Consider the following 19,469-nt stretch of genomic DNA (forward strand, 5'->3'; position numbering starts at 1 on the left):
GATCATAACATTTTTACTATCATGAGGGTAACTTATAGTATACGGGTTGAAAACTTTCTCCCATGGTAGGAGAAAAGAGGTGCCTCCAAAACATCTAGAGGTGCTGTTTAGAGATTGACGTCTGTATCGAAACAATGTGAACAATGTATTCAGATTTATGCTTAATTTAGATTTAGAATTTGATTTAGATTTTACAAAATCCCGTGGGAACTCTTTGATTTTCCGGGATGAAAAGTAACCTATGTGCTAATCCAGGATATTATCTATCTCCATTCTGAATTTCAGCCAAATCCGTCCAGTGGAAAATCAGCACTGTACAGCGTGAAGGAGTAACAAACATACACACACACATACACACAAACTTTCACCTTTATAATATTCGGGTGAAGTGTGATTAACACCAAACGTAGCGGTGTTAGAAGAACTAAAAGCGGTGATAAAACGTAGGCCTGCCTCATATTCAGTACGTGGAAAAAGTACGTGGTTGAGGATTCAAACACGTACTTTTTTCCCCAAAAACCCAGACAGAATACGTCAGCCAGGGCAAGTCTTTTTATAATAATACTAGCTGACGCCCGCGACTTCGTCCGCGTGGGTTTAGGTTTTTCGAAATCCCGTGGGAACTCTTTGATTTTCCGGGATAAAAAGTAGCCTATGTGCTAATCCAGGATATTATCTATCTCCATTCTAAACAGCCCAATCCGTCCAGTAGTTTTTGCGTGAAGGAGTAACAAACATACACACACACATACAAACTTTCTCCTTTATAATATTAGTGTGATGTACCTATAGATATTATACACATAACGATATCCTAACAGCCCCCACGCAAGTCGTTACTGACAAACGTGTTAACTGCAAGTAAAGTCCTATGATTTATGATAAGAAAGGTCCACCGAAACAACCTTCACTATCACAGGGAAAAGCGAAACGAAAGATCACGTACCGAATTCATGTGAACGAGATGGAGAATTTAAACCTTATGATTTAGGTAACAAGGTCGAAGGAAACTTGGTTCAGATGTAGGCCGTCGTCGATATTGAATTTTATATGAACTTAGTTGTCAGCAATCTTTTGATGTATTTTCCTTTAGCTCCATCCCATCTAATACTATTTGTGATGAAAGATAAAGGAGGTCGAGTAAAACATAATTATTAATGTAGAGGCAATATCAATAATAGAAATGATAAAATAATTTTGGACTAAGTATTTTATTATTTTTAAATCAAGTTTCTTAAAAATGTATGTAGGTACAACAGCATGGAAGTAGGTAAACTGGAAGACAAGTGTAAATTAAAAATTTTCAACACCCCCGACAAATCATTTTAAAATAAATAATTATGTATATCTAGGCAACGTCCATCTTGACAGCTTGACATTTGTCAATTGACACTTGTATATTATGAACCTAAGGGTTATCTAACCTTCTTTCCTACAAGAAAACTAGAAAATAGCTGATAACTTTTAAACGGCTGAACCAATTTTTTTGGATTATAGCTAAGAACACTCTCGATCAAGCCACCTTTCAAACAAAAAAAAGTAAATTAAAATCGGTTCATTCGTTTAGGCGCTACGATGCCACAGACAGATACACAGATACACAGACACACAGATACACACGTCAAACTTATAACACCCCTCTTTTTGGGTCGGGGGTTAAAAACGACCAAAGTTACCTCATGTACGGTGATTATAGCCACCTCTAAGGCATATTTTGGTAGGTATAAGGTATAATAGGACTAGCTTATTCCATCGACTTTGTCTGCGTCGACTATACAAATGACGAACCACCTTTCTTAGCGGATGTTCACGTCATAATAGCTGGCTGCATGCCGAATTTCAGCCCGATCCGTCCAGTAGTTTGAGCTGTGCGTTGATAGATCAGTCAGTTAGTCAGTCAGCTTTCCTTTTATGTATATTAATTTTATTTAACAGGGCTCTCTCCGTCACTCGTTTCATAGAAACGTAGTTCCAAATTCATTTGAATACTAAGCAACCAAAGTCCATGAAATTTTGCAGATATATTCTAGAAACTAATATCTGTGTCTGTGGTGTTTTAGATTTTTCTAAAAATATGTAGTTTTAAAATTACAAGGGCTCAAAGATTTGTATGTGAATTTTTCAGACCGCGTAACTTTGAAAGCGAATATTTTAATAGAAATCTGGAAAACCACAGACATAGATATTAGTTTTTAGAATATGTCTGCAAAATTTCATAGACTTTGGTTGCTTAGTATTCAAATGAATTTGGAACTACGTTTGTATGAAACGAGTGACGGAGAGAGCCCTCTTAAATAGACTTTTACAAGTGCTTTTGAATTGTCAAAAGAATTTATCATTAGTTCGGAATGCCATTCCTACCGACAAAAACTAGCAAGACTTCTAAATGTATAAAAGGAAAACTGACTGACGGACAGGACTACTGATTAACGGATTTTTCTAGGTACAGCTCAAATTACTGGACGGATTGGGCTGAAATGTGGCAAGCAGATAGCTATGATGACGTAGATATACCTACGCAAAGAGAGGAATTTTTTGAAAATTTAACGTCTAAGGGGATAAAATAGGGGTTTGAAATTTGTGTACTCCAAGCGGACGAAGTCGCGCGCATAAGCTAATAGTACATAAAGATCATTATTTGTAACCTTATTTCGTATCTTTGGATGTTAGTATAAAAAAGGTTTTTCACCTAAATCATTTAAGGTTCACCGCATTTTCAGGGCAATGGAAATTTTACAAGGGAATTTCGCTCCACGTCAAAGTTTATAACTTTGGGGTGTACAATGAGTGCCAGCATCTATTGGCACTGTATAGATTTCTCGTCTTTGTTTTTTCTCCCCAAAGTTAGCATTTTGTTACAATACTGGCAAAGTAAGTTTTTTGTTTATCCGCTGTTAAGAATTTTCTAACAGTTAACAATTTCCTTTTCCCTTTTTAATGGTAACTTGCCTGATCCATTTTCTATTGTCACACTAATAGTATAAAGGCGAAAGTTTGTGTGTATGTGTGTGTGTTGATGATGCTCGAAACTTCGTCCGGATTTAGGGTTTTAAAAATTCCGAGGGAACTCTTTGATTTTTCGTTATTAAAAATAACCTCACTGTCCATATTTTTAATTTGTTGTGGGGTTACATAATAAGCAATAATAATAAATGAAGGTAAGTAAAAAGCAGACGCGTTTGATTCAACTCCAAGCGCACACACCTCAAAATATGATCCTGCCAGTAACAGTATAAATTATTCAACCAGCAAAAATACAATGGGCAAGAAGTGTTCAAAAGTGCATACATTGTTTCAATCAAGTCCCAGTACACACACCTCGAATTATATCCATGCAAAATTAAATACGTTGATCTGTTGCTTTGTTATGACATGATTGATAGACAAACCAACAGCATCATATTAGTTATATTATAAAGGCGAAAGTTTGTGTGTAAGTGTGTATGTTTGTTACTCTTTCACGCAAAACTACTAGACGGATTTGGCTGTTTGGAATGGAGATAGATTATTCCCTAGATTAAAACATAGGTCACTTTTTATCCCGGAAAATTAAACGAAGTCGCGGGCTTCAGCTAGTTTATAATATAATATTAGTAGGGATATGTTGATCGATTTGGCGTAGGACAAAGGTTTTAACTGTGTTCTAAAAAATTCAATATCTTCTTTACTGTGGAACCGTGAACCCAGCTTTTGATCCCTATCCTTCTAATAGGTTTTATTTTGTCCGTTGTTTGGAGATAGGTACTCATTTTAATGAAAACGCTAAAGCGAAGTCAATGTTTCAAAAGTACTCTACCATTTCTTTTACAAAAAGAACGAAGCACAAGCAATTATACTATAAAACACTTTCTTAATAATAATTTATTAACGAGCGTAGTCTAAGCTATGTTTGAATGAATTCCTGCTGTAAATTCCTTGAGTTGAATGCAAAGCAAGTTTATGGAATTTTTGTTTGGAACAATTCCCCTTCAGCGCTCGCTTGTTTTTCGCATTGTTTATGATATTTGGAGTTTTATTACTATCCGATTTTGTTTTATTACTTCATTTCTCATTCCTCGGAATGTTTTGTAAGCTGCCAGGACCGCTTCGTTTGTATTTTTCGTTTTCGCGAAAAATTGTTAGGTACTTGTACTTACTCTCACTGTTCTTCAATTTTTTTAATTTAACAGTAGAGCTTGAGAGCTTGTCTATTTTAAAATGACGCGCCCCACTGCATAATTTTGTGTAGTAGTGAAGTGTAAAATGCGGTGGTGGGGCGCGTCATTTCAAAATAGACAAACTCTTCCATATTATTCTTCTTCAGAGTGCTTTAGAGTGATATTTTTGAATATCCACATCTTAGGTACATACAAACTGTGGTTTAGTTTTTCATACCTATTTACCTACATAATTCGTCCCTAACCAATTTTGTAATCAAGTTTGTCTTATTTTTATAAAGAATATTAGCCAATGATGACTAATATTCTCCTTTCCCGCTTGTACTAAGAGTACGTACGACAATAGTGCGACGGGTGGGGGTTTGAACCGGCGATCTTACGGTTTTCAGTCCGTTCCTTTAACCGTTCAACTATTGAAGCTCTGAATGTAATGCAAACAATGTTTGAATAACAATTTCCACTCTCTCAATCCATTGTATTATCAATAGCAAAACTGCGTTAATATATTCATTAATGAATAAAATAAAAAAAAGGTTTGAAAATACGCGGGATTGCGGGACATGGCTTATGATTGTAAATTGAATACCTATTAGAAAAGAGCATCCGCCGAATTTCTGGCTGGATTTTCTCGATACGAAGGATATTTTAAATAAGTTGCAGTGTTCGATTTAGTTATAGTTTAAAAACCTATGTAATAAAAGTTTATTTGAAAAAAAATAACTTTCTTTCTTCATCTATTTGCCTTTAATATCATCTTGAGAGGGCTCTCTCCGTCACTCGCTTCATACAATCGTAGTTCCAATTTCATTTGAATATTAAGCAACCAAAGTCCATGAAATTTTGCAGACATATTCTAGAAACTAATATCTATGTCTGTGGTTTTCCAGATTTCTGTTAAAATATTCGGTTTTAAAGTTACGCGGTCTTAAAAAATTTCATACAAATTTTTGAGCCCCTGTAATTTTAAAACTATATATTTTTAGAAAAATCTAAAACACCACAGACACAGATATTAGTTTCTAGAATATGTCTGCAAAATTTCATGGACTTTGGTTGCTTAATATTCAAATGAAATTGGAACTACGATTGTATGAAGCGAGTGACGGAGAGAGCCCTGTTAATAGACTCTTATAGTACAGGTTAAAGTTATATAGATGTATAGTCAACACGTACTCATTAGTTTAATCCGGATTTGGCAGTTTACCAGTTTCAACAGAGGGATTGCCTCCTGGCAATCTATTGGGACTAAACCAGAAACAGTGAAACAATCTAACTTCTAAATACTAATTGGATTAGAGGCTTATCTAAATAATATACAAAAGGAAAAGGTGACTGATTGACCGATTAACTGACTGGCTGACTGGTTGACTAAATGATCTAGGATCGCACAGCGCAAACTACTGGACAGATCGGGCTATTTGGCAGACAGATAGAAATTATGACGTAAAAATCCGCTATGAAAGGATTTTTGAAAATTCAATCCCTAAGGGGGTAACGAGGGGTTTGTGATTTCTGAAGTCCATGCGGACGAAGTCGCCGGCATCATTTAGTTGTTATAAATAGAACAGCAAAAAACATCATCAAAGCGGAACAACAAATAAAAAAGTTACGAGAAAAAGTTTGTTATCCTTTGATTCAAGCATTTAAAACCGGAATCCGGTCTGAAGCAGATAAAACGGCTCCTGAAAATAAATGATTGAGAAAGCACTTTAATGTAATTATTATTAACTAGCTGTGCCCGCGACTTCGTTCGCGTGGAATAGTGACCGCGCTTTATATAGCCACGGACGCTCAGGCGCGAGGCGTGTAGTACGTACTCTGTACGTTAAAAATGTTCGCCGTGATTCTTTAAATTGACATAACTTTTTTATTTATGAACCGATTGACATGAAATAAACACTAAATGCTAAGTGAAGCTTACTACAATATATTAGTGAAAACCGTATCTAAATCGAATAAGCTGTTTCTGAGATTAGCGTGCACAAACACACAGACAAACAGACAAACAGACAAACAGACAAAAAAAATATTAATTACAATTTCGGGTTCGGCATCGATATAATAACAACCCCTGCTACTTTTTTTTTATATATTTCCATTGTACAGACACCACTTTTCTACAATTTTTATTATATGTATATAGATGTAATATCTTATTCCGCCAATTTGCGTTATGATATTCGTGATTAGGAGGTCAAAATACGTTATTATAACCTCAGATTCATCGGCTGTATGCGCTTTTCGGAAGTATAGTACGCGACAGGTCGAGATGGCAATCGGGGTACGGGGTATTAATATTTTTTCAAACGTGCAATGTATAGCGTGCAAAATTCAATTCAATACCCCACCTAAACTCTAGCGTTAGTCAGATGTTTTATCACACTTAATATTATAAAGGCAAAAGTTTGTATGTGTGTGTGTGTGTGTATGTTTGTTACTCCTTCACGCAAAAACTATTGGACGGATTGGGCTGAAATTTAGAATGGAGATAGATTAATTATACCCTGGATTAGCACATAGGCTACTTTTTATCCCGGAAAATCAATGAGTTCCCACGGGATTTTTAAAAAACCTACATCCACGCGAACGAAGTCGCGGGCATCAGCTAGTTTGCAATATATTGTGAACTTTTAAAAATACAGGATGTTTTATTTGTTTATTTCGCGCTTTTTTGTGGTATCTTATTAGTAATCATCAGTACTATCATCTTACTTCGTTTCTGCTAGCGTTCTGGTTACACTGTGTATGAATAAATAAACTAAAATATAATAAACACGTGTGGTAAGGGGTCAACCACGTAAACGAAATAAACAAAATACGAGTGTACTGAAGCACAGCGAAAAGTGTAATAACGATTACAGAACACTTACGTTTCATACAGGCATATAATAAAAAATGAGAGCGAATCGAGCACTTTGTAATTTCGCCAATGTAAATGGTGAATATAAAAATTCCACGCTATTTCAACGGCAGTGTCGAATTGTCAAGAGTATTATTAAAGGGAACATTTCAGCTGATCGCCTAAAGCTTTTTGGTCTCTTGATTTCATTACAATTTACCAGCTGTTGTGGCTCAAATGGCAATAACAAATGCTTTTTCAATTGCTTTTGGGTGATATTATGAAGATTTTTTGGTTATTAACTACAAGTTCAATCATATTCTCTTTTCACTTGTTTATCATCTTGTACCAGAAACTTCCCTTCCTGATTCATACTAATATTATAAACGCAAAAGTATGTCTGTGTGTCTGATTGACTGTCTACTAACTTTTCACAGCCCATCATGTGCAGTATGACTTTAAGTTCACGCTAAGGTACATAATGGGTACATAGTGAACCTACTCACAATTATTATTGGCAACTGCATTACGTTAGGTGTGAACGCGTGCTAAGGTTCGCTTGATTTTGTTTGATCTAGGCATTGATTTAGGTCAATGATTTGAGTGTCTACAAGATTTGTCTCTATATCAAATTAGTCAAATTTTTTGACTTATTCCTGAGTGAGTCCGCAATTTGTACGGACTATAATAGGTACCTACTTCTTTTTTTTTTCACTGCTATAAACATAATATCTAGAAAGCATTAAGGCTGTTAGATGTTAATAGCGTGAACGCTTACTTAATCACGTATCACGGATATCTTTAACCGTATACCAACCTCGCAGCGTACCTAACAAAACACTGTGGCCCAATTCCTGGTTGCCAAACATCCCGACGGAATGTTATACCAGGATTACAATACTAAAGCGCTCATTATATGCGTAATTCAATTAGAATATCTAGTATTACGCGACCTATACGCAGCTATTTACAAAGACGCTTCAGAATTAAGGCCACGTCGTCAAATTTAAATTGAGTTTTGCCAACAGTAATTTCATTTAACGTACAAAGCTCGCCAAAATAATAATTGAGTTTCATGATGAAGCTGCTATTCAGTTGTGTTTTAAGGAGCCCTCATTCTAAATTCGTTTTATTTATAATGGCCTAATCCCGTTGTTTGTAATGATGTTATGTTAATCGCCTCCATTCGTAAATGTGTCGCCTCATACTTATTTATGATCAAGGTGATTGAGTTTCATGATGAATCAGGTATTTAAATAACTTTTTATTATTTCCAAGCCACCTAAATAGATTATTTTTTAAACCGATCAAGTGCGAGGTCGCTCACAGACAGATGGGCGGACAGTAGAGGTTTAGTTATGGTGTTCCAGAGAGTTGAGAACCCTCAAAAGTTTAGACCTCTGGGCTAAGTAGTAAGAAAACTCATGACGCAACAAATGACAAAAACGACGTTCCGAAGGCGACGGACTTACAAGTGCAAAACGGCTGAGTCTATTTTCACTTACAGCCAGCCCAATTGACGCTTGAAGCCGGAATCTAATAAGGTCCCGCAATTTCCGACGCTAACGGCTCTAAGCCAACAGACCGGATTTATTTGGACCCCGGCGAAAACTCTTTTAAGAACACTTTCGAGAATATACGAATGCCTTAAGGACATTTGGTAAATGCTTTTATAATGAGAGGACTTCCTAATAGGGGGTGGGCAAAGAATAGGTTGAAATAAATAAGAATAAATTGAAATACTTAGGTACCTAACTGTAAAAAAGATTCGCAGAATAATCCACACAATCATAGTGGTCTCTTAAAATTTAAATCTGCAAAAGTTAAATCACTACCCATATTGCAAATGCGAAAGTGTGTTTGTTTGTTGGTTTATTGGTTATTCGTTCAATCACGCATGCTTTTTATCCAGAAAAATCAAAGATTTCCCACGGGATTTTAAAAAACCTAAATGCACGCAGATACGGCATCGTACCGGAACGCTAAAGGTGCCCACGCACTCTAACTGAACTGCAGCTGAACTGCGCGACGCGCGGCAGTGACGCGCTACGCGGTACGCGCGTCGCGGCTGGAGAGAATATCGTGCGGGGCGCTGATGCGACGCGCAGTTCAGTTCGAGTGCGTAGGTACCTTAAATCGCTTGGCGTGCAGCACGGCTTTGCCGGTAGAGTGGTAACTAGCCACGGCCGAAGCCTCCCACCAGACCAAGACCTAGATATCAATAATTTAAGCATTATTGTATCTGTGTATGTTTTTGCAGGAATGGAATGATTACAAGCTGAAATGGAACCCCGACGACTATGGCGGCGTCGACACCTTACACGTGCCTTCAGAACACATATGGCTACCGGACATCGTGCTGTACAATAAGTAAGTTCTACATATAATTCGTGTGTATTCTAAAGCACAACGCATACCGGCAGATCGGAGATGTCGCGTCTTTTTTGATACCAACTCAAACTAAGCTTTATTTACAATCGGCTCTCAACCACGATTAAATCACATAAAGCTGAGTTAAGATAGTCATCAAAGACTCGACTCCACATCATGTTTCTATTCTATAAGCTTAAGGCCAGTTAAATAATAATAAACCATTGATGTTGCTGATAAAAATAGGTGTAGGTATAAGGTCTGTATAAAGAAATATTACTTTGAACGAAAATTTTTTTGAAACGTGAAGCCTAACGTCACGAGATCACTAATTATTATATTCTTTTCAACCTTTTGCCTAACTTTCCTAACCAAGCTCTAGAAGTGCAAAAAAAATTGTCCACGGAATTTACGATTAAACATTATGGTAAGCGAAAACTTGTAAAATGTACAGGAAATTCAAAAACCATTCAGGTGAATAAAAATTTCTGAAACGTGATAAAATGACGGTGATACAAACTCGGCCCCGACCAAAGCTGTTAAAAGTTATGAAGTTCTCTAAACGGGGACAGAACTTGGACTTTTAAAACTTGCGCTGGGACATCGGCCTAGCATAGAAGCTTTGTGAGAGAGTTGTTCTAAAATTACTTACCTACCTTTATACTCGGAGTTGTACATGATCATACCAGATACTTATGAGAAAATCTGTGAAAGAATCAGAGTAACCGATATAATATTTTTTGTCACTGTGAGATAGACTTTTTGTAGAATAGCACTAAAAGTAAGTCTTTTTAATTTATTAAGTATTCATTATTCATCGCTTTCAAGGGATATTAAAAAGAAAAAAATTCAGATACAAATTAAGTAAGCACAGAAAAAGATATCAAAATCGACGCCATCCAGTGAAATTAAAGGAAGTCCTAAACAAACTCATATTCCATTATTCCGGGTCTCGCTAGGCCAATTTCCAAAGGCCAAGGTTCTTTCAATGAACGCAAACTTCGTCTATAAAACGTGATACCTACTTATTCAGACGAATTCCATTATTTCGTTTTATCACGATGACTGGACGAAGTTTATCGCAGGCTTTTAACCGCGACAGAAACCTCCTTTCAAATGAAAGCTTTGAAATAGAAATTTTGAAATTACCCTCAGATCGGTTTTAACGCAAGTTTTTTTTTTATTTCAGTGTTTAGTTTTCCCTTTTCTCTATGTCGAATTTTCATTTCTGAAGGTCGTGACTTCTGTCCATTAGTCACATTAATGGTAGGGTTTTTCTTGGGATGATAATGCACTGAGTTCCCAGTTCCTTTCGCATACGAATAGATTCTCCATGGTCAGTTTTAAAGTTTTTTATAATCCACGTAAGGCCCGAAGTAATCACCACACACTTTAAGTTCAAAAAATTCTTTTGCATTATTTCTTGAGTAGTTTTAAATTAGTAATTTGCTGAAGCCCCATAGAGAAATGGATAGGCAAGCACCATTTTGAATGTAGCAATACATTCCTAAGTTCTAACTAAAAACTTTCTTTAAAGATACAAACCAGTCCTAGCAACGGACCTTAATATTAATCTAACTCAAGAACTATTTACGATAAAATCAATTTGGGAAAGTTTCTCAACAAACTTGCGTCTACCCTCAGTTTTACTAGTCCAATTTCTTTCAATGAAGCCTAACTTCGTCTATAAAATGAGATTTTATTTGGCGGTCCCCTTATCTTTTCTCGGACGACTACCATTATTTTACATTATCACGATGACTGAGCAAGTTTATCACGGCTTCTAACCGCGACAAAAACTTCCCTTTGAGAGCCTGCCCTCGCTTTCAAATACGAACTTTGGAATTATCCTCGTGTCAGGGCTGAAGCAATTTTACGGTTAACATTTATATAACTTCCGAAGTTGGCAACTCTCTTAATCATAATTCCTGATATTGGGAACAGTAACGATTTATCTTGGGTTGTAAAAACTAGTAAAGTGCGAGTCGGCCTCTCAAACGTCTGGTTCCGTACCATCTATACTAATATTATAAAGAGGAAACCTTTGTATTTTTGTATGTTTGTATTGAATAGGCTCAAAAACTACTGGACCGATTTCAAAATTTCTTTTACCATTACTTAGAGGGATTCATCCGAATTCGTATAGGCTATATTTTATCCCGGAAAATAGAAAAAATAAGTGTCCACCCGTGCGAAGCCGGGGCGGGTCGCTAGTCGTAGATGAAATAACTCTTTTTAATTTTTTGTGATGTCATGATGTAGGTGTCGGTTTCCGAATTTTCCCTTTCACTTGAGCTAAGACATATCTACCTGCCTCGAAATTCTAGGTCAACGGGAAGAACCTTATGGGTTTTTATTCCCATGAAAATTTCAAGTTTCATACCACATATCAACTTTAACTGTACGTTGATATGTTGTATATATTATACAATTATTATTATTATTTGATAAAAACGAGAATCAAAAGTGTACCTATACCCTTGGCAATAGCTCTAAGTTTATAATTCTTAAACTTTGTTTGTAAACTGTCATAAGCATAAGCTCCTCATCCGCATGGCTAAGGTTTGGAATACTCTTCCGCGATCTGTTTTTCCTACCATTTACAATCCGGGTATCTTTAAAACATGAGTGAATAGGCATCTTCTAGGTAAACGCGTCTTATTTTTGGGCCATATTATCACTTTACATTAGGTGTGATTGTGGTCAAGCGCTTGCCTATAATGAATACAAAAAAGCTGATATAAACAAGTGTAAATTAAAAATTTATAACACCCCCGACAAGTGCAGGTTACAGTAACTAGAAAAGAGCTGATAACTTTCAAACGGCTGAACCGATTTTCTTGGATTATAGCTAAGAACACTCTCGATCAAGCAAGCCACCTTTCAAACAAAATCGGTTAAAATCGGTTCATTAGTTTAGGAGCTACGATGCCACAGACAGACACACAGATACACACATCAAACTTATAACGACCCTCTTTTTGGGTCGGGGGTTGAAAATTAGCATCAGCAAAGCAAAGTAGAGCAGCGAAAAATTTGTGACGTCACTCAAGCTCGTGATTCGATTGGAGCCATCTCAGCAGCTTAGAGTCGTTTTTAAATCCCATATATTCCTACGCCACCCATTATCACTGGCAGTTCACCGCATTTCTATGCATTAACGCCATCCAACCGTCTCGATCAAACCACAAAGTTGCTTATCTCGCTTAATATAGAGTTGAAATTTAAATGTGGTCAGCCCAACGGCAGAGAACGTGCCTAAAGTTGGCCAGGCGGAAGGCACGATAAGTGCAGGCCTTAATCTAAATAGCATCAAGGTAGAATTAAGCACGGTAGGATAAACACTGGCTGAATCGCATCAAACGGGAGCAGGCGCTTCTTTCAATTGTAATTGCGAAGGAAAGGAAAGAATTAGTAGCTGAGCACTTTTATCTTTGCAGATAGAAAGTCTAAAAGCAGTACCTAACGATTGTTTGAGCGGATTCAATGTAGAGAAACAGCTAATCCAAAGAGACTTTTATTTTATTGCAGTGGATTCAAGAATTCATTTTGATTACGACTTGGCGCTGTTTTGTTCTCTAACTTTAGAGATTATTTAGTTGGGATTTTAAAAGCTCATTTCGACATTTCCAGGGCACTTCCAGGTCATTTTGACATTTTCTGGCCTGATTTACTCATTGTGTCAGATATTTTTTCCACGCACATGCGAATTGTGAAACTCTCGTCAGCGGTGTTCCCACTAGATTTCAACATGGGGTATTTCATTAACAAATTCCTGAATAACTGACAAGTGGCAACGTTGGGCGGTTCCTCTGGTGCTGCAAATATTCGTATGTGGCGGTAATCACGTAACATCAGGTGAACCGCCTCCTGCTTGTTTGCTCGCTATCCATTCCTGGTAGGGACAATTTTGGAATTTAATATCTCACTCTAGTCACTGGTCTGGGTCTGGTCTGGTAGAAGACTTTGGCTACAGCTAGCTATTACTCTATCGACAAAGACGTGCCGCCATACGATTCAAAATTTCGCTAGAAACGGTCTTATTATTACAATAGAGTGCCGGACTCTCTTCAAATTAGCCTGTTTCCATTAATTTAATTTAAATTTTCATTTTAAGGATTAAAAAAAATACTTTTATGGATCCCCAGTCAAGGACTAACCTGAGATCCAAATTAGATGAAAAATATAAATGCTGCCCTATCCTATATTATTTACTTAAGAGGAAAACCATCTCGAATGACTTAGACGATTTCACCTTCAAACTAGCAATTTTGACATGTCATGACATGATCAAGACAATTAATCAAGCAGACATTTAAATCTGCGAAATTTACGCGGACTTTTAGTATTTTGACGTAGGAGGGTAAAAGATCCAGTACATGAACGAATAAGGATTACCCTGACTTTCACCTAAAATTAAGATATATGAGAATTGTTCTATATATAATTTTTATTTTTTGTGTATCTGTACACAGTATATCAAAAAATCAAATAAAATGCGTGGTATTAATTATTATAAATTATTTTATTTAACAAAAGGATAAATTGCCAGTAAATGAACTGGAAATTTCAGTGAATGAACGAACTCTATCTAGTGCATAAACTCTCGATTCCTATTAATAAATTCTTAAGTATATTTTCGGCTTGGAATTTTAAAAAAAATGTCAGATTTTCAGTTTTTGACTTATTGTATATTTTTTTCTACATTTTGCGCGATAAATCAAAAACTCTTTTACATAATAATAATAAATAAAACCTGTTTTAGAATGTATAATAGAGCCCTTTCATATGATATTATCCCCTTTGGTATAGTTATCTTAGTTTGAAAGTCACCTAAAGGGTCTAGCCGGATAAGCATAGCGAATCGGCCCCCAAATGACAACCTATTTCGAAACTTAGGTATCAATATCGCCTTGATGTACGAATACGATTTATACAAGTTTCGCTTCCCTACTCCGCTTTTTCCCTGAGATATTAAAAAAAATGTGCGTGAGTACGACTATCGTTCAAAGTGTCATATCTCGGAAAGTTTTAAAGATACAAACGTGAAACTAACGCGAGATTTTAGGTGACCTTTAAGAGCATATTTTATATTTTTTTCAGATTTTTGGAATGGTTACGAACATTTTTTTTTTAAATAAATAAAAATTTAATTATTATTATTTCAGTGTTCCTTCTTAGGTACAATCACTGAAAAAAAAAATGTTATAGTACTTGACATGTACTAATACTCAAAAAAAAATCGTTTGAAAAAATATAGTGCAACACTGCAAAAAAAATTAAGTTCCACGGAACTGGGTCATACAAGGATATAGACATAGGCACATGTACAGTGTTAATAGGTAAGTCGACCTAGATTCGTTATAAGGTTGTAGGGGAGATCAAATGCTATCAAAAACTCCATAATACCTATCGGCGAAAATAGCCCGTTTTTGAGTTTTTTGGGTTTTTAGGAAAATTAAGAATTCGTTTTTTTTTTTAATTAATAAAAAAAAATTAGAGCATACTTCTAACCTTTTATACAGTTTACGAATAGCAGACATCCCAACTAATAAATAAGTACTAAAGAATAACCTTTAAATGTTTTGCAGTAGGGTTCCGATACTTTACCAGTTTCATAATTAGTTACTTTGTCAAAAGTGCTATTTTTTTTTCTTCAAAATTACTGAGATTTTTGACTGGCAGATTAAATATTTAAACTAATTAAGCAATAAAACATTTCAATATTCTTACCTACCTGGCTATAATATCTTCTTACAACCTTCAATAAATTGAAAATTAGCTGAAGGAATTCAACAATTTGAGCACTACAGAGACTTTTCTCAACTCTTAAATTTTTTAAAATCATTTTAACTTTATTTAAAGGTAGTCAAAACTTAAAAGGTGGTAATAGAAAACGAAAACGCAGCTGTGTTCAAAGAATTGAATTTCTGTAAGTGCTATTTAAAAAAATAATAGCTTTTTGTCAAAGAACTAAAGTATGAAACTGGTAAAGTATCTGAACCCTAATGAAAAACATTTAAAGATTATTTTTTAGTACTTAATTGTTAAGTTGGGATGTCTGCTATTCAGAAATTGTATAAAAGGTTGGAAATATGCGCTACTTTTTTTTTATTAACTAAAAAAACCTCAATTCTTATTTTTCCTGAAAAACTCAAAAACGGGCTATTTTCGCCGATAGGTATTATGGAGTTTTTGATAGCATTTGACCTCCCCTGCAACCTTATAACGAATCTAGGTCGACTTACCTATTAACACTGTACATGTGCCTATGTCTATATCCTTGTATAACCTAGTACCGTGGAACTTAATTTTTTTTGCAGTGTTGCACTATATTTTTTCAAACGATTTTTTTTTGAGTATTAATACATGTCAAGTACTATAACATTTTTTTTTTCAGTGATTGTACCTAAGAAGGAACACTGAAATAATAATAATTAAATTTTTATTTATTTAAAAAAAAATGTTCGTAACCATTCCAAAAATCTGAAAAAAATATAAAATATGCTCTTAAAGGTCACCTAAAATCTCGCGTTAGTTTCACGTTTGTATCTTTAAAACTTTCTGAGATATGACACTTTGAACGATAGTCGTACTCACGCACATTTTTTTTAATATCTCAGGGAAAAAGCGGAGTAGGGAAGCGAAACTTGTATAAATCGTATTCGTACATCAAGGCGATATTGATACCTAAGTTTCGAAATAGGTTGTCATTTGGGGGCCGATTCGCTATGCTTATCCGGCTAGACCCTTTTCTGGAAAACAGTCCAAATGACTACAGAGAAAATGAAACTTAACGCCCTTGTTGCATCCAAGTCGCTGGAAGTGCAACATCAGCTACTGAATGTGTTAAGAGTAGTGAGAATAATATACCGTAACACAAGTGTCTGATGTTATCAGATTTGTTCCTTTGAGCCGAGAAGCCACATGTTCTGATGCTTTTTAGACAATCTAAGATCTCTCATTAAGTGATCCAAATAATTTTGATTGAATGGTCTAAGTTGAGATGTAAAAAAGTCACTACATCGTCACTACCTTCTGAAAGTTCTTGAAATGGTAGATTAGAGGTACTGGGTTGGGGCTGAGGTACAGATTTATCACCAGAAGTCAGAATCGTTCAAATTGCAGACTGCAAGTTACAATAGAGCCGCTTGGAATAATTTTTTTGCTGTTTCTTCTGGTAATATTCACAACGCAGAAATAATAATCATCATGGTGTTTAGATGGTTCGCGCCAAAAAATAAAATTTTTTTTTAGTAAAAGTAGTTAACTATTCTTATTTGCTCATAAACGCAACGAGGAAATACAGCTTCCACATATAAAAATTGGAGTCCAGGCCTTGCTGTTAGCTGCTAATGGGTTCTCAAAGTAGCCCGAGTATGCTTGTTTTACTGGGCACAAAAGGAAAGAATGAAAGGAGCTTACCCAGTACATCTTAAAAGATCCGTTATAGATACATGCATCCTGCCATGCCTTACCTATGCCAGCCAAACATGGGTCCAGACAAAGAATATAAAAAGAAATAGTAACTTGCTAAAGGGCGATGGCTAGTTGCATAAATTAAGCAAAAAATATTCAAAGTGAGAATTGAAGACATAAGAAAAAAGACAAAGCCTACAGACACCTTGAGACATGCCCTAAAACTGCAATGCAAATGGTCATATTGTATCGATTTTTACAGATGAAAGAAGGACAGGTAGGTAGACCGAAGACGCGTTGGTCTAATGCTATTGTGCAAATCGCGAGAGAAAATTAGCTTGATAGTACCAAAGACAGAGAGAAATGGGGATACCCAAGAGGGATCCATATCCAAGAAAGAAGAATACCAGAATAAATATAAAAAAAATTCAAAAGAAAAATAAAACCGATTTCAAAATCACAAACACTAAAAAGTAAAAAATAATTTAAGTTATTGTGGTTTTTGAAGTCAGTTTTATTTTTCTTTTGAAAATTTTTTATTTCAAAATTTTTAGTGGCCCCACTGTACTATAATAATATGCCATGCCCAGCTAAAACCCTACTGTTTACTAAGCAATTACACTGATCGCGAGCAATTTGCTCTTATCCATTGAGGAGTTCTGTTCTCCATCTCAGAAGATATTCATCAGAACTTCATCAAATTTATATGGGACCACCTGCAAAGTATACCTAGCTTTTCAAAAAAAAATAATTTCCAAATCGGTCCAGGCGTCTTTGAGCAATCGGTGAACATACATTAAAAAAAAATTGAATTTGCTCTTATCCATTGAGGAGTTCTGTTCTCCATCTTCAAAGATATTCATCAGATCTTTACCAAATTTATATGGGACCACTTGCAAAGTATACCCTATCAAACAAAAAAAAAATCCAAATCAGTCCAGGCGTCTTTGAGTAATCGGGGAACATACATAAAAAAAAAGATACCGACGAATTCAGAACCTCTTCCTTTTTTTAAAGTCGGTTAAAAATATACTAAGATTTACTAACATGGTGTTATACCACAGAATAGCAAACAGAGGCAAAGCTTCTAAGAAGCGAGCAAATTTTATAACTATTTTGGTAGGGTTGGCACTGGAGGATACAATTTAATTAACAATAGTTATTTGTTCAACAAGATGGTAAAGTTTGTTTTTGTTGTGATTGCCTAGTTTAAATATCGATCAATAGATCTAAATATCGATTTTGAACGAAATCAGTCAATTTAGAAAGAATTATAAATGGTGCCAACTTTTTTAAATTTTGGTTACAGTTTCCTATTTTGTGATCCCAGGGAGCTCTAAATATCGATTTTGAACGAAATCGGTCAATTAACAAAGAATTTCAAAATGGCGTCGACTTTTTTAAATTTTGGTAACAGTTTCTTATTTTGTGATCCCAGGGAGCTCTAAATATCGATTTTGAACGAAATCGGTCAATTAACAAAGAATTTCAAAATGGCGTCGACTTTTTTAAATTTTGGTAACAGTTTCTTATTTTGTGATCCCAGGGAGCTCTAAATATCGATTTTGAACGAAATCGGTCAATTAACAAAGAATTTCAAAATGGCGTCGACTTTTTAAATTTTGGTAACAGTTTCTTATTTCGTGATCCCAGGGAGCTCTAAATATCGATTTTGAACGAAATCGGTCAATTAACAAAGAATTTCAAAATGGCGTCGACTTTTTTAAATTTTGGTAACAGTTTCTTATTTTGTGATCCCAGGGAGCTCTAAATATCGATTTTGAACGAAATCGGTCAATTAACAAAGAATTTCAAAATGGCGTCGATTTTTTTAAATTTTGGTAACAATTTCCTGTTTTGTGATCCTAGGGATCCTCAGATATTGATTTTGAACAAAATCTATGACAGTTCAAGAAAATAGATTTTAAACACTATTTAAATTATTATCATTAACATTAAATTAAATGAAAACACGACGCGCGACGTGTACTGCAGCCCGTGAGCTTGAGCACAGGCCGAGCCGGTATAAACCGATTTCTCTCCGTACGCGACGTAGCGCCTGTGCTCACGCACACACGCGCCTCAAGCTTGTAGTAGTGTACCTATCGTAGCGCGCTTGTATGAAGCTTTGACTCTGTTCGCTACTCATGTGGTTATACAACGCAATACCACACTAACAAACACTCGTACAAACATACAGACAAGTATATACTCACACACACACATGGACGCACGCACACGCACTTTTGAACGGTTTGAACGGAACACGGTTTTGAAATTGAAATTGAAAAAAGTGTAAGAATTTGTAAGAAAATATTTAAAAAAGGTATATCAGCCGGTTTTTTATTCCAGCTCTTAATACATGTAAAAACGTCCAATCTGTTCATTTACTCGAGCCTTTACCCTAGTACCTAATTATATCGACCGCCCCATATCAAAACAAAGTAAATGTCATTTTTCCGAAAATCGTTTTATGTCATAAGCCTAACTTTCATAGTATGTCCCGTTGTATTGTAAGGGCACCCACATTAAAGAAAAATTAAAAGCTAGTAAGTCACTTTGACCATTTTAAAACATAGTAAGTCTTTGAACTGGCTAGGTTTTTATAGATTAATGCGCCTTACTAAGTTTTTAAAAGGAATTAGATTAAATAAAATAAATATCACCCATTATCTAAATACCAT

General features: G+C 35.5%; 1 protein-coding gene across 1 annotated transcript in view; it reads left to right on the forward strand.

The window, feature by feature from the left end:
• LOC123874317 (acetylcholine receptor subunit alpha-like 1) overlaps positions 1 to 19,469 on the forward strand; it is a 336,305-nt gene that overhangs the window by 291,877 nt on the left and 24,959 nt on the right. Inside the window, exon 6 of the mRNA XM_045919572.1 lies at positions 9,257 to 9,366. Coding sequence (XP_045775528.1) covers positions 9,257 to 9,366 — 110 coding nt within the window. The remainder of the gene's footprint in view (positions 1 to 9,256; positions 9,367 to 19,469) is intronic.

The sequence above is a fragment of the Maniola jurtina genome, chromosome 18 (genome assembly GCF_905333055.1).
Source record: "Maniola jurtina chromosome 18, ilManJurt1.1, whole genome shotgun sequence".
Taxonomy (NCBI): Eukaryota; Metazoa; Arthropoda; class Insecta; order Lepidoptera; family Nymphalidae; genus Maniola; species Maniola jurtina.